General features: G+C 38.6%; 1 protein-coding gene across 4 annotated transcripts in view; it reads left to right on the top strand.

Moving 5' to 3' along the window:
* The window catches only part of VPS13B (vacuolar protein sorting 13 homolog B), a 481,062-nt gene that overhangs the window by 5,796 nt on the left and 458,714 nt on the right, over positions 1–16,552 (top strand). For 3 of the 4 annotated variants that reach the window (XM_048068672.2, XM_048068671.2, XM_048068670.2), the window contains exon 3: positions 631–774. In XM_048068672.2, coding sequence (XP_047924629.2) covers positions 631–774 — 144 coding nt within the window. Of the gene's footprint in view, positions 1–630; positions 775–9,931; positions 10,301–16,552 lie in introns of those variants that run through there. The other variant, XM_048068676.2, reaches the window with a different exon arrangement.

Consider the following 16,552-nt stretch of genomic DNA (forward strand, 5'->3'; position numbering starts at 1 on the left):
TTTAACACTAGAATGAGAGTACAAACTGTATTTACATAAAATAAAGGGACCAAATAAGCATGTATCTAACAAAAACTCATTAGTATTTTCTACTTTAAGTTGTTAGTGCCTCATAGCTTTTGTATAGGCTTCATTTTTGTTTGTGTCCAATCTTAAGAGCCCTGAGCTCTTACAACTCAAAAATACTAAAATATTTTGGAAGAAGTTGCCTTGCTGTGGCTTTGTCAATGTTTGTTTAATTCCAGATTTGTTTTCAGAATAATTCAGTTTGGGTATCAATTTAAGTATTTACTTTCACCTGGTTCATTTCTACTTATCTCTGGAATAGTGACACACTTTGTGGTAGCTCCATGGAAGAGGTGGCTTTAAACCTTCTATTATCAAGGACGTAGGAATCCAGATGAGTCTTTAAAACAGACTAGTTGTAATGTGTGAGCAATTAGTGGGCTAGTTGCCAAATTCAGAGTCACACTGCTAATTTGGGGAGGGAGAAGAACCTTTGACTTAGGTCTTGTGCCAGAACCTTAAAATAATAAGGTTCAAGTTACAAATAATAAATTACAAGTGTGTCTTGAATTTTGATATATTTCAGTAGTTAATTGATCACCCTTTTTCTTTTGTTGTTGTTAGGAGCTGAAACTACCATTCACTTTTCTAAGTGGGCATATTCATGAACTTCGGATTCATGTGCCATGGACAAAATTAGGATCAGAACCAGTTGTCATCACTATCAATACAATGGAATGTATCTTGAAATTAAAGGATGGGGCTCAGGTAAGAAATGTGATGAATGTTTGTTTTTCTCTCATTTAGAGGTTGATGAGAATAATAGTTTCTATAGGTCACTTTATTTTAAGCCATCTGAAGAATCAGGCGAGTGAAGCTGTAGTTCTTCCCATCATGACTAGTCTCGTCCTTTATATGTATTTTTAATGCTGTATTAGCTCTAACAGCGTTCTTTCAGGTGTAAATCCCTGTTAATAGTGCTCTGCCACAATTTTCATTTTGCTTGACAACAAATGGGTTGTGAGAGCAATATAGCATCCCTCCCAGGAACTCTTCTCCCTTTTTACATTATCATACTTACTTAATTGAATGTACTTGGAATAATTACATGTAAGGGTGTTAAAGGGCTTTTTGTTTAGTTGCTTGTAATAATTTGTCCATTAGACTGTTTCACAGGCTTAGAAAAGATTTTCTTCTGACACAGCAAAGCTCAAACATGCAGTGGCTCAATCTTGTTGTATTTCTGACTTGGTCAACAAAAGGTAATTGGGTATGTTAGTGTTGGAACTTGTCTTTTTAGTCAGTGTGGTGCTTTAACTCTAGGGAAGCTTTGCTTTTTTGTTTGTTTGGAAGTCTTGTTCATGTTTTAATTTCAACAGTCCTCTGCTTTTATTAAGTATCCTGCCAAAGAAACTTGCAATTTGTGCAAAGCTCTCAGTTGTTCGGTAGGAAGCTTAATGAGCTATTAACATTTAACATCAATAAATAGTTATTAGCCAGCAAGAACATTAGAGTGCACTTTTCTATTATGTTTGATATTTTTTGTAATTTTTCCACAGTTTGAGAGCTAAAATGCTTTTGTTGCTGGACTAGAAGTCTCTAGCCCTAGGTATGCCACCAGCAAAGCATATACTTGTGTTCTGTAGTTATACTTAATCTGTGTTGCATGCATGCGCATACAAAAGTACACAGACCAACAGCTAAATGCTAAGTACTTTTCCAATGTTAAGGTAAGATTTTGAGGCCAGATGTTCCTTGAGAGATGTGTTTTAGAAGCAGCAAATTAAAATTAATTATAGAAGCTGCAGGAAAAGATTTGTAGCCCCTTTGTGCAATCCAGAACTAATATTTGATATTGGACCATGCAGATGGCTACTGCTGGAATGATCAGATTTCCTGTTTGCATGGTATTTGAAACTTAAATTTTGTGGTGCATACAGCAAAAGGTCAAATGTCATGAATGTAAGGCGCTCTCAAAACAAGTATTTGTTACAGATGTTTAAGATTCAGGGGCAAGAAAGGATTTTTCAAAATTGCAATTGACATTTGGACAAATTATTCAGTGGTACGTACACTCAGGAGAGTAAAATTTGGATCTGTGCCATAGTAGGATTATCTTTGACTAATAAGAATGTAAATGAAAATACTTTTATGCTGTTTTCTGAGGATATGGTTTAAGAAGTTGACAGCTTGAATTTTATTTCTTATATTACTGTTCTAAAAAGAAAATATTTAGACAAATTCTTGTGTTGTAAATTCCAGTGTGACTGTGCAGTTGGCTAAGACCAGTTGTCATAAAAATGTTTGTAATTAGTACATTAAAAAATTGGATGAAATAGAATATTTCTGTGGAAGATGGAAGCAAAATCACTTTTGGAGAATTTAGCTGAAACTGGAACCGTTCTGCCCAGGACTTCATGTCAGAAAATAGCATAATTAGCAAGAAAGTTCAGTTTAGTTCTCAAAAGTTTATTGGCTTAGTTCTGCATTTCCTTCCTCAGGCAAAACCTTTAATGAGCACAAGTATAAATTCACCTGAGCAAAAAATCCTCAACATGGAGTAAATTGCTCTGTTGGAAAGGGGCTGTTTCAAAGAGTGTTTGTTTAGAAGAGGTATGGGGATTATAGTTCACAGCATTATGTGACATTACTGTCCCTTGAACCTTATAGATTTTGGTGGACAAAAAAAACCTCTTTCCCTTTATGTCTTTCTGAGGAGTGCTAGTCCCTTGGAAATGCTTCTGTATGTCAGTGCTTTAGTTTCACTGATACCATGTCACTGCTTAGTTTCATTGTTAGTTTTGTTTTCTTTTGTTTCTTTTTTATGCTATTGCTGTGTCTCCTGTATTTAGACAAAAACTTGGAGTAGACAGCAAGATGGACAATAATGGCTCAACTTCTCGTTTCATGATAACATTCTAAGCAGAGCTGTTGTGCAAGTGGTATATAAAGCCCACAGCGTGGAATTAGTGATGCTTTTAGCAAATTTGGAAATTGGAGCATCTCGAAGGTCACTGCTTTTCCCATCTTTACTGTGCTTTCCTTCCTCCCTTCCTTGCCTTCTTTGCAGATGACAGTACCATTTCTGTAACTGGTGGAAGTGTTGAATAAGTACGGCTGCTTTATAAGAAGATAAAACTTAAGTGCATCAGGGACAGAACTTTGCAGTGAATAAGGTGGTGTTTGGTAAAACATGCTTTGTATGTAAATAATTTGTTATAAATTTGGTTGATGTTAGATAGTGAACTCAGACTTTGGTGTGCAGCATTTTGCATTGCTTTGATGTCTGTCAGCTTTGTGCGACTGTGCTTGTTTTACTGCTTCTGAGTGTAGCCTTCTGCAGCACTGAGCTTTAAACGTGACCACTTAAATTATCAAATCCATGAAAAATGTTGGTTAAGTATGATTGAGGTGTGTTCTTACAGTCTTAAACGTGGTTCTGACCTTGTACACTGACTTCCATTCATTTAGTTATGGTAGTTACTTCTATGAGATTGTTCCTCATGAATATTAGGTATTGTTTCAGAGAGTAGTTGAAGTTCCTGTATTATATTCTTGTAATTATTTGTATGTCAGAATGTTATCTAGAATTGAAATCCCTTTGCTAAATCTCAGTTGGGGCAGTTCCCTACAGTAGAGTTTCAGTTGCCTTTTTTGTCCTGTTGGACCCTTCTTAACGTTTTACTTTTCCTGCCCAATTTTATTTTTTTTGAAAGCTGGTTGAAATTCTTTGCTCATTCCTCTCATGTGCCACAATAACTGTGTGCCCAAACCAGAGGCTTTAAATTCAGTCTGCGCTAATTGGGAAGGATAAGTCTGTCTGTCTCCTTCTTAATGCATTTAGCTAACCACACGACTAATCTTTCTGTTCTTGAATTTTGTGTTTTTTTTGGAAATGACGCAAATGGAAAGGAGATTCAAGGAGAAATGTATTATCTGTGTTACTGCTTTGCTTTTGAATTCTTGTTTTTAATCAGGACACAGTGCATCAGGAGTAGCCAGTGTATATGGTGAAAAATGTCTCTACCCCAAGGACCTCTGTAGAGCTCAGAGTTGGACTTGATACTTTTGGGTGCCTTCAACTCAGGATCTTGTATGTTTCTGTAACAAATTACCATGTTGGGGAAGACAACTGGATACAGACACTTACAGGGGCACAAGGAAACTAAGTAGTTGTTTGGATCAGCATATAGACAATTAACCACTTGTTCCTTTCATAAGGCATTACAAAGAAGGTTTTGAAGGAATATAATAACTTTGTGAAAACAGTGGAGAAACAGCTCACAAGCGTGGTTGTCAGAAGAGCAGACACATTCTTATCTGAAAATCAGCAGACTGTCATCGAAGAATGCTGAAAGCAGAAATTGATCTTGACTAGCAGATGATCGAGATGGTAGATAGGGTGTGCAAAAAGGTTATGAAGGACTTTGAAAGGGAAGACAGAAGGCTTGTATTTGATGATGAGGTTATAGTTATATAATGTGTTTGCTTAGGTGGTAAAGCTAGCTCCAGGTCCTTAATAGTGGTTTATTATTTTTTTCACCTTCTCACTTCGCTTGTAGTAGTTCAACTGAATGTGATTGTATGGACAATCAGTGTTGTTTTTTGTGTTCGAATATATGTGTATGCTGTTCAATGACAGCAAAAATATGGTAAGACTTGAAATCAGAGGACTGAGAGTCTAGTGGTCCACCTTTCTGCTTTTCTTTTGCTTGTGTGCAAGCTCAAGCCAAGTCTTTATTTTTGAAATATTTTCATTTGGTACTTGCTCATTTTCATGGTGATGTCTTTTTAGATCAGTAAATCTGATAGTGAAGTTTTACATTTGTATGCAGAGTGTAAGGTAAAGAGCACATCGAGGCTGCCCTACAGGATGCAAACTGTTGTCAGCTAGTGTTGCTCAAATCATGATTTCATGTTAATAACATGTGAAATTCAGCGTTAATTCATGCTGCTTTTGTGTTTTAATACCTTAATATAACAAGAAGGATTTTGTCTGTGTGCACATGCAAATAAGTATATCTAAGTAAAAAGAGTGATTTTCTATATTGCTTTTAATTAACAAAAGATTCTTTTGTGTAGATCAGACTTAAAAAAAAAAAATCTGGCAATTTTCTTTTGCTTTTTTGGTTCAAGGCAGGAATTGAGACCCACTTAAACCAAAAAGAAATCTTGATTTCCATTTAACTTCTGTCCTTTCTGATGATTCATTTTCTTTGAAATAGGGACTAAACTTTAACATTTTCTTACTGATTCAGAATATCTGTCACATGCTAACCTATTTGTGAAAGGTATTTGTATGTACATTATTAAAATTGACTTGGACTTCATAGTTTCAATTTCTGGAGAAAGTCTTCAATGCTGATGTTTTATGTACTATTTAAGGCCTCAAAGACATTACCTAACTGAGATGCAAACACCAATTTGCGATGCCAGGTGCACAAAATAAGGTAAGGGTGAAGTCATTGCCTCAAAGAGCAGTTCTTGGCTTCTGTTGGCTTGTTGATAGACTCTATATTTTTTCCTCTGTTTTTCGCTGTCCTTATGGACTCTAAAATACCCCTGTGAAAAATTTAGGAAGGAATGTTATAAATGTGAATGCAAGTCTGCTTTTTCTTTCTGGTACAAATGAGAAAAGATGCCATCTTAGATCTACTGGTTAAAAAGGTTGGGGGAGAGCTATTAGTTTTTTTCCTCCCAAATGTGCATTACTTTAATTTTTCTCACCTTTCTCAGTATCCTCTCAGCATTCTAATCTTGCTTCCTACATCTTTTCATCATCTCATCTTGTTCAGGCTAATGGTTTTGAGATTCTTTCTAGCATGGAGCATCCAAACTTAAATTGTTTAGGAATGAGGGCCTTGTAGGTCTTGGTAAGCATGAAGACCGTTATAGACCCTTATAACCGTTACGTGACGTGTTGGAAGGAATAGTCTCTTCGCTGAGCTTAAGCTTCTTCCAAACAACTGGAGAAGCTCATGTTGACTAGCCCTGATCTTCAGTGGAGCTTTTAAACACCTTGCTATTTGTGCTGGATGGGCAATACAGCAGGGCACAAGCAATCTAGGACACTTCTGAAGAGACAATCACTTCCAGAGAGAGGTAATAGAGCCCCTAACACAGAAGTGGTCTGATGGACCTTTTACAAGAAAGGAAAAATTAGTCAAAGTTGAAGACTGGGGGCAGTCTTGGCTGCAGTGACCATGAAGTGGTGGATTTTGTGCACCTGAGAGAAGAGAGCAGGGCAAAAAGCACAACTGCAACCTTGAACTTACAGAGAGCACCTGTTGCGACTTGCATAGAAGAATGCCCTGGGTTATAGATCTGGAGAGAAAAGTGGTTGGTATTCAAGGATACCTCCTCCAACATATATCAAGAATGATCTATCTCAATAGGCAGGAAAAGGCAGCAGGAGGCCTGTATGGATGAACAAGGAGCTCCTGACTAAGCTCAGATGTGGAAAAGGAAGTGTACAAGAGGTGAAAGCAGGGACAGGTGACTTGGGAGGACTGTACAGATGTCTCATCATGCAGGGATGAGGTTAGGAAAGGCAAGGCCAGCTTGGGGTTGATTCTGGCAGGGGATGTGAAGTGCAACAGAAAAGGGTTCTACAAGTACCTAAACTGCAAAAAGCAAGCTAGGGAAAATGTGGGCACCCTGGTGAATGGCACAGGGGCCTTGGTGACAAAGGACACGAGAGGCTGAAATACTCAACATATTTGTTACCTCAATATTTACTAGTAAGACTGGCCTTCAGGAACCCAAGGCCACTGACACCAGAGAGAAAAGTACTCTTCAGTGGAGGAGGATCAGGTTAGGGAACATCTAAACAAACTGGACATAATGGGACCCCATGGAATGCACCCACTAGTGCAGGGGACACTGGCTGATGCCATTGCAAGGCTGCTCTTGATTATCTTTGAAAGATCACAGTGATCATGGTGACCGAGAGGTTCCTGAAGGGCAAGAAGGAGAACCTGGGACAATACAGGCCAGTCAGCTTCACCTCAGTTCCTCAGAAGGCAACAGAGCAACTAAACTTGGAAACCATTTCTGGGCATGTGAAGGACCAGAAGGTGATTGGGAGTCATTACCATGGATTTACAAAGGCAAAATGGTGCTTAACCAAATGGATTGTTTCCCACAACAAGATGATTAGCTAAGTGGATGAGGGAAGAGCAGTGGATGTTGTTCATCTTAACTTCATTAGGGCTCTTGACATGGTCTCCCATAACATTCTAGTCAAAGACAGACATGGACCCATGAAATGGTAGTCTGAGAGATGGGGCAGGTGAAGTGACAACTCACATTCCACTCTGTATCTATCTCATAGACAGTAACTTGTAATCTATAGGGCAAGCTGTGGTCAGCTAAGAAGAGTTCTCAAGAAATGTTTTCCGAAGGTTCAGGAAGGTTTGTCAGTCTTTGGTTGGATTTTATGCTGTTTCTGTTAAGAATTGTAACTTGAAGGAACTGAGCTTTCATATGAACTGTTTGATGTGAAATGGAATGTTTTAGGTAGGATATCCTCTTTCAAGAATATTATCTTCCTAAGGAAGAAATACCAGACCCCATCAATCTCTTGCAAAAATATTTATTAAATGTATTCTTTCAATAGAAGAAGCAGTAGCAGAAAGGCAGACTGCAATAGCTGCTAGAAAAGTCCTTGCAGCAGTTGGTTAAGAGACTTTTTCCTCTTCTCACTTCCAGTGTTTTTTTTTTAGTTTTTCTAGGTTGGAAGAGACCTCCAAGATCACCTAGTCCAACCTCTGACCTAACACGTCCTCCACTAAACCAGATCACTAAGCTCTACATTTAAATGTCCTTTAAAGACCTCCAGGGATGGTGACTCTACCACCTCCCTGGGCAGCTTATTCCAATGCCTCACAACCCTTTCAGTAAAGAAGTTCTAAATATCCAACCTAAACCTCCCCTGGCACAACTTTAGCCCATTCCCCCTCGTCCTGTCACCAGGCACGTGGGAGAACAGACCAACCCCCACCTCACTACAGCCTCCTTTAAGGTACCTGTAGAGTGCGATAAGGTCGCCCCTGAGCCTCCTCTTTTCCAGGCTGAACAATCCCAGCTCCCTCAGCCTGCTCCTCATAAGACTTGTTCTCCAGACCCCTCACCAGCTTCGTTGCCCTTCTCTGGACTCACTCGAGCACCTCCATGTCCTTCTTGTAGCGAGGGGCCCAAAACTGAACACAGTACTCGAGGTGCGGCCTCACCAGAGCACAGAGTACAGGGGCACAATCACTTCCCTTGCCCTGCTGGCCACACTGCTTCTTATGCAAGCCAGGATGCTGTTGGCCTTCTTGGCCACCTGAGCACACTGCTGGCTCATATTCAGCTGCCTATCAACCAGTACTCCCAGGTCTTTCTCTGCCAGGCAGCTTTCCAACCACTCATCTCCCAGCCTGTAGCACTGCTTGGGGTAAAATAAATTTATTTTCTTTCTACAAGAAACAAAAAGAGAAGGTCACATCTGAGATGGACACACAAACAGTACAGCTCCTTGCAGAGGACTCAAGCATAGAGACCAGGGCCAGGAAAAAAACCTCAGGTCCGCAAATGCCAACAGGACATGAATGCACAGCAACCCCAGCAGGGGTAATCACAGACTTATCCTTCAGAGATGAAAAAGGTGACCCTGCTCAGTCCCTTGGTAATACTGCACCTACATGGTCAAGCCCCTTGCAGTGCATACTGAAGCTCTTTGTGAATCCTCTGGAGAGTTACAGAAATGGCTTGATATATCTAGAGATCAAAATATAACCCAAAACCAGAAGTGTACCTCACCACATCCCAAAAACAAGTTAGCTGGCAACCTCTGCTAAACATCCTTCTATTAATGGAGTTCTAAGCACTTAAAATCTAGAAGGCTACAAGATCTAAAGACTCTACAGCCAGCGAAACAGTGGAAAAAAGCTCCAGAACTGAAGCAACTGTCCCTAACCCTGAAAAAGACTACACCTTACATGCTTGCTTCTCCTGTTTTCAGATCTCCCTGGCACAGGGAACTTGGATGATACATTTCCCCTAAACCCTGCTCCATCACTTGAACACCAAGGTTGTAACTTTGACAATATTTGACATGCAGGTGAAGGCATAAGGTCACATTCCCAGTAAGCCCCATAATTCTGCAAAAATCATAAGAAACCTAGAACCACAAAGCAAACACGCGTAGTATCATCATCTTCCTATCCATAAGCATGCTCTTAAAGTTACTCGCCTGAAGAAGAGCTGCATGCAGTAGCAGCACCTACCACTATATAGCTTGCTTTACTCTAAAAGATCCTACTAATTGTTACCTCAAAAAGACGTGTTTACCTCTTTCAACTTGGAAACACATCAGCCCATATGCTCTGACCCACCTAAAGAACCCTGCAAGTGGCAGTAGGAAAAACAAAGCACTTACCCCAAAGAACAGCTCAGGTAGAAGGAGCTCTTTGATGGGACACCTGTGGCTTATATACCATCAGGCCCACCTGGCACCCAACCAATCACCTGGGAAAGGGGCAAAAAAAAAACCCAAAAAAAACCACATGGAGAATGTTGCGTTTCCTAGCCGTGTAAAATGGCATCAACATAAACTTCTCACTTCCCCTTGGCCTTTTTGATTTTTAATCAGGTTATTTTAATTTTTACTGTCTTATGCAACATGTGAAACTGAGCACATGGGTGCTATTAAGGAGATTAATATAGATCTAAAGATATATATATGCCTTCTTTTTGACTATGTCAGAGTAAATTAATCAAAAGCGAGTTTTCAAACGAGTGGCTGAAGAGGGAATACTGAACATCTTTGCTTAAACCGGGATTAATATTCATACGTTTTAGCTGAGCAAGCAAGAGTGACCATGTAAATTACCTAGTTTTTTTTTCCTACTAATCGCTTTCATATGAAAACACTTTAAAAATAAGGTATTGTTTTAAGTTGCAGTAATTCTGTTTACAACTGAAGAAATTGCCTGTGCTTTGAATTTGTTTGAAGATGCCTGTGGGCACGTTTCTAAATGCTCCAGCTTAGTCTGGATGAGCGAGCTTTGCTTTTAGGTGTTCCTGCTAAGCAGCAAGACTTCTGATAGTAAGCACTCCTGCTGGCTTTCCTGGGCCCATCTGGGTGACATCTTCAGCAGCAGTGCTGTAACTAGCTCATGAGAATACCCTTAGGGACAAGGCATAATAAATGTGTATTTTGAGACTACACATGTATTGTGTTTATGTAGGAAAGACCAAGCTAGGAGGATGCTTTTCTGAGCAGCCCAACACTGGACAACAGAACAGGACAGTGAGTATATGAGTGCTCAGTGAAACTAAACCTTGTGCTTGTGGTAATATTTTTCCAGTGTTATCGTGACAGTACAGATGGACATGGGAGACGTAAACAAGATACGTCAGAAAGCAGTTAGAAACATATTTTGGGCTGCATTCTTATGAAAGAGCTCAGGCTTTGAATACAGTTAATTTCAAGAGGAATGTTGTCCAAATCATCCTGGTTATTATTACGAAATGTATTGAGATTGTCTAACACCAATGATTTTATATATATACATATGTATATATTATATTTAATGGATGCACTTTGTGAATTTTCAGTGTAACAAAGACAAGACAAAGACGCGGCTCTGTTTTAGTGTATGTATTGAAGATAAGGAAGCTGCCAGGAGCTTTGCATGTAGTTAATTTTCCTTTTAATGACTATAGTAGCTGAGGTAATAGTATTAAGTAAGTAAATGTTGCCTTTTTTTTTAGCTTGCCTATTGTCTTCTGAACAAGAACTTCTTTTTATCTTCTTGTATGGTAGTTCAGATCAAGTTTGTACTTCTTGAAGAAATCTGGCTGTCCAGACTTAGTGTGCTTTGACCATGGTTTTGCTTTATGCGATGATCTCAGAATTAATGAACTGGGTCCGTTTGGGTTGCAACCAAAAGGAAAATTGACTCTAGGAACATCTGTAATGCGCTTCATCTGCTAACTGAAATGGTGGAGAACTGTTGGGTTGCTAATAGAGTCAGCTCTCTGAAGTCGCTTTGGCTGTCTGGGTTTGGAAAGTCTATGTCTTGCCCACATTTTATGCCTACCTTGCTGCTTTTCACATTTAGCATGTCCATGACAGCCATTTCATGAAATATCTAATTACGAACATGGCACAAGCACTTTTTTTTCCTTTTTTCCCCTCCATTGTAAAAGCACCTTCCTCTACTGTTTTGTGAGACTGGTAAATTTTGCTTTGCTTCTTACCTAAGGGTTCAGGAAAAAGCTTATATGCTAGGGAAGCAGAACATAAGCTTTCAGAATGACAGCTTTTTATCACTCTGTTCATTTTTAAAATAGCTGAAGTAGCAAACATTCTGCAAACAGTCTGAAATTGCTCTCTCATAATGCAGTATTTCCCAGGCTATAAGAAAAAGGCCATCTGTCTGGTAGTCAGGCAGGTCCAGTAATACTACAGACAAATACCTGTACTTCTTACCTATATATTTGGCCTGGACAGGAGACAGCAAATTACTACTGCTGTCCTACTTAGAGCAGTGTCTCAAGCTCTGTATAAGCAGCAGATCATTCTGCTATGAAAGTATCTGTGAAGAAGACTTCAAGGTAAAATTGAAGACCTGTTGATGTATGAAGATTGCAGTGACTTAGAAGGAAGGTAATGGACACAACTAAGTGGTTCAGTTGCACTTCAGATTTTCATCGTTAATTTTCTTTCTTAGGCATGAGTAAATGAAGTCCGTATTATGTCCTTTATACAGATAAAGCTCAAGGCATGGTCTCATTATCATGAATAAATATCTTATGCTGTTGCTGCTGCTGTTTGTTTTATGCTGCTGTGTACTGTAGGAACCCAAATCAATACTGGTAGAAGCAAGAACTTTCTGCTTTTTATTTCTTCTAAACTCAGTTCTAAATTCAGTCCTAAAATTCCTGTTGTCTCGTTCCTTGTGCCTCCCTGGGCTACCTCTTTCTAAACGTATGGTTTGCTTCAGTTTGCAAAAAATGATTTGAGAGGCAGTCTTCGTAACACGATACTGGTAATTGTAAAGCTGATTGGGCATGGATGTATTGTCTCATAGCTGCTATACTGATGGAGGACTGCAGTTTAAAAACAACTTTCTTCCAGGCAACCATCAGGGTTTTGATGAGATTTAAGACCTCAGGTTCCCTAGTCACCTTGGCATGATTTGTGTACTTCATACCTTTTACTATATTCACAGTTGATTTGTGTTAAGGATAGGAACTGGGCTTCTTGTGGTCTTTTTATTAATTTATTTTTAAAATAGATATTTAGAATTTAAGATTTGGTTTACGTTATTATTTGGATAGATTGGCTTAGACTGATTAATTGATTTTTAAGATGTCTGTTGTATGTTTTGTAGTGGCAAATGTATTGCTTCCTCTTTGGCAAGTCTGTTGTGTTTTTTTTTTTTTTTGTGTTTTACCATTGCTCTCCAAAAAAAAAACCAACAGCAGTTCAATTATCCTTTAAATTCCAGAAGGACAGAAATGTATTTACTTATGTATAGATATGGATTGGACACGTTTAATGTTTTAAAGCTTTAATACATGTAAGTGCATTTGAACATATGAACTTCATTTTAACTCCCAGATCAACTTTCTCATGTTTGGTGGCTGAGGTTTTTGTTTTTTATTTTTTATTAAATATGGTAAGTTAGCTGGGAGCCCTGGTTAGGAAGGTTAACTATCACTGTTGATGGAAAATGATTATTTTCACTTGCTGAAAATTGGAATGTCAGGAGCTTCTTGCACATGGGCTACCAAGAAAATGAAATCTCTGTAGCTAGAAATCTGTCTGTAAGACTCTTCTTTGGAACAGGAGTGTATTAGGAGTAGAGTTTTGCTGGTATAGAAGCCTCAAACCATACTATGAGTATGTCTTGGCTGAAGCATTTAACCATTTCAGGGTTGTGGAAACTTGTATATTGTTGATAATATTGTATTGTTTGCAAGTGGGTCATAAGTAATAGTCATTTTTACATAGTTCTTTCTGTACCTGTCTCCACGTCCTCCTCTTTTATTTTTGCTTCCACAACATTCTTTAAAATTGATCCTAGCATTTGGCTGTAACTTGCCAGTGGCAAGTTGTTTTCCATTTAAATAAATAAATACAGGACACCAACAGCCAGTAAAAGTGCTTGACCCCAAGCACACACATTTCTCATTAGTCATGCATATGAAAACTTACAAACCGACATCAAATGCCAATGTTAACAACAGTATTGTTTTTTTTAACCAGAAGCAGGTGCTTCCCTTTTCTCTATGTGTGATCATGTTTTTGTGCTCATCTCTGTATGTAAATTCTCCTGTAATACAACCTCACTTTACTGCTCCTTCTCTTAGATTTCTTTGACACACAACATCTGTACATATCCCATTTTTGTTGTAGTTATTCCCACTTCACCTGGGAAGTAGTTCACAAGTTGACAGTCCAATGGTGTTGCCCATACGGGGGGTGAGAATGGTATCGTTTTGATTTCAGAGGAAGTTGATATTGCTTCTTTTACTCATTTGAAACTGCAGTTCTCTATTTCCTACTTGGTTGCTTTAGATTTCCTTGCTTGTTCATGTTACTTGAGAAGTAAGGAAGCAGCAGACCTGCTTATCTGTTGTAATTCATTGATGTAGAAAGCTAGTCCTTTATACATACATTTGTGTGTACGTATATATTTATCTATGTATATTTATGGTATCTTCCCATCTCACTAGTTTTCATTATTGCATGATGTTTAGGAGGAACAATTGGGACAAGAAATGTTAAGTAGAACATACTACATAGGTAAACGGTTGCTTTATAAATTCATAATCCCGCTGTTATTCCACATTTTAAGGCGATGATAGCAACGAAGGACCAGTTTCTGACTGTTCTGTGGGCAGGCACTGTCATGTATGTCCACCTGAATAGTCGTCAATGTATATTTAACTTCCTTCCTTCTTCCCCTCAAACAAACCACCGCCCCCCCCTTTTTTTCTGGCATTGTTTCATGGACCATCTTCACATATTCTGTAATCACTAGAAAACTGCAGACCCCAGGCTGAGTGTTTAGTTGCAATGTCAGGTTGAACTCCTGGCAAAGCACGAGTTAGAAGGTGGCTTGTTGAGATGTAAAGAATAGCTGTGTTCTGTACCAGCTAGGGTAACATCCAGAACTTTTTTTTTTCCTGAAGTCGCTGTGATGCTAGGGAATTGAGGGAATTACATGTATCAAGTGATAATCTTAGTAAGGTAAGGGATGGTCCAGTAAATTTGGCATCAGAGCTAATGCAGGGATGATTATTGCAACTTGGCTTCTAGAACTTCAGAGTCTGGATCTCAGTGTTGTGGTAGAATGAGCGTAAGTTCAGGAAAATTGCTTTCAGTAAATTCACAGATTAATACCATCTGCTTCTAAAAATTAAAATAAAAAATCGTCAACAGATTAGTAATTGAAACTATTAATACCTCCCACTAACAACAGTGATTTGCATATGCTAATATATTTCAGATAAGATTACTTGTGTTAAATGATTTACGGTCTCTGGGATATGTACGAGTACAAATGGGGATGTGTGTATATGTATACAAGTTTTCTGAAATAAAACTTTGAGTGCTCATGTTGGAGAACGCTTCACCAAACCTACCTGTAACTCCAGAAGGTGATGAGGCTGCTGGTTTTTCTTTCTGAGCTTCTGGAAATTCACTCCTGAAATACAACCCCTTGAAGATAAATCTTTGGCTCTGTATTTCATGCTTAGTATCTTTATCGCAAAGACTATTAACCTTCAAAAGAACATCTGCCTTAGCAGGTCATGCATGCAGGTACAATAGAGAGTTTAACAAACTTGCATTTTGCATAAACTTAAGGAAACTTGTAGTTGCACAACTTAGGAATTGCTTCAGAGTGACTAGTTGGAATAAAATGACACATGCTTCTGAGTTTTTTAATATCCCCCTGATACTGCTTGTCATATGCAAGTATATCAAAATTAGTAGGGTAATAAAAGTGTCTTGCCCAAAATATATGCATTGATACATAATAATTTTGTAAATCTATAAGTATCCTGACTTCCTACACTTGGAAACATAATACAAACGCCATTTCAGTGTTTTTGTGTGTTGGGGGACTGTATACTGAGACAGCTAAGAGCGTGATGCAGAATTATTGTATATTTGAGAAACTGCCTTGTGGGATTGTCCCGGGCAGGTAACTGCCCAAACTGGCATGTGTTAGCCAGCCAGCACTGTGGTTCCTCCCTGCCATGGTCCATTTTCTGCCCCCAGTGGGGACTAATAAGGTCTGAGAATGGAAGCTGGCTGGTACATCACTGATGTAGCTGAATTTCAAATTCAAAGCCAAGTTACAGACTTCACACCAACTGCTTTCAGAACAAAGTAGTTAGGTGTACTGTTGAAGGTGATGCCTGAGCTGGAAAAGGTTGTTTGGTTTTCTTTTATTGCTGTGGTTCATTTGGGGAATCAGTAATTGTTGATGCCATGGTAGGTGCTTTTGAGTTTTGGAAAGGAACCCATTTGCATGGGGACAGAGATAGTGATTGCTGCGATGCCATCACTATAGAATCACATTTCAGAGCAGACCACTTCTTCAAGTTTATAGAATAAAGAACATGATATTAGACTGTTTGCTTTCTACTTTCAGCAGGCAAGTTTATCAACAAAAGTTCATTCTTTAAAAAATGTTTTTATTATAATTCTGCAAGTGGACAAGCACATATCAGAGTTGAAACTTGGATACCAAAACCTCACATATTTATATTCCAGAAAATAGGTTTACTGAGGCAAATGTCAATACTGACATGTATTTCTGTTTATGAAGTACAGAGAAACTGTTCTGCTATGTAGATAGAGGAGTATCAAGCAGAAAGATTAAGAGTAATCCTCGTACTTTTACTGGTTTTAGTTATCTTTTTTCCCTTGACCTACTACAGCAAGGAAATACAATGCCAATAGTCAGTGTCTTTGTTTCAACGTACAGGGTGAAGGGATTTATGTATCATCTTTGGCGTAATTCCTAGAAATCTAGGGTTAGATTCTGATTCCCCTTTCCCTGGCATAGATCTGGAATACCTCAACTGATTTACTTTGGAGTAATTCCAGGTTTGTCCCAGTCCAGCTGACATCAAAATCAGGACCCTACAATCCAGCTTTGTTTCATGTAGTTGGGTGAAGAGTTTGGATTGGTATGGCTTAACAGGGAATGAGGTGAGGTAATGCATTTAAAAATATTTCCTTAGAGAGGAAGTAGTTTTTCCTCATATGTTGATAGATTAAAGCGCAGTTAAATTTGTTGGAATGTATTTTAGCTCCTCATTATAGCAAAACCTATTTCAGAATAGGCATGATTACAGACTTTGTAGTGGAAAAAACCTGTAATTTATCCACCTTTGGTAAAGGCTTCTTTAAATTCTGAAAGACAAGAAATACTCTTAATTCTTTAAAGTACAGAGTGTACTCTGAAATTATAGCTTGTTCTCTTTGGAAAGAGTGGTGTTTGCTCTGAAAGGGTGCGACTCAAATATAACTTAT

Source organism: Anser cygnoides, chromosome 2 (genome assembly GCF_040182565.1).
Source record: "Anser cygnoides isolate HZ-2024a breed goose chromosome 2, Taihu_goose_T2T_genome, whole genome shotgun sequence".
NCBI lineage: Eukaryota > Metazoa > Chordata > Aves > Anseriformes > Anatidae > Anser > Anser cygnoides.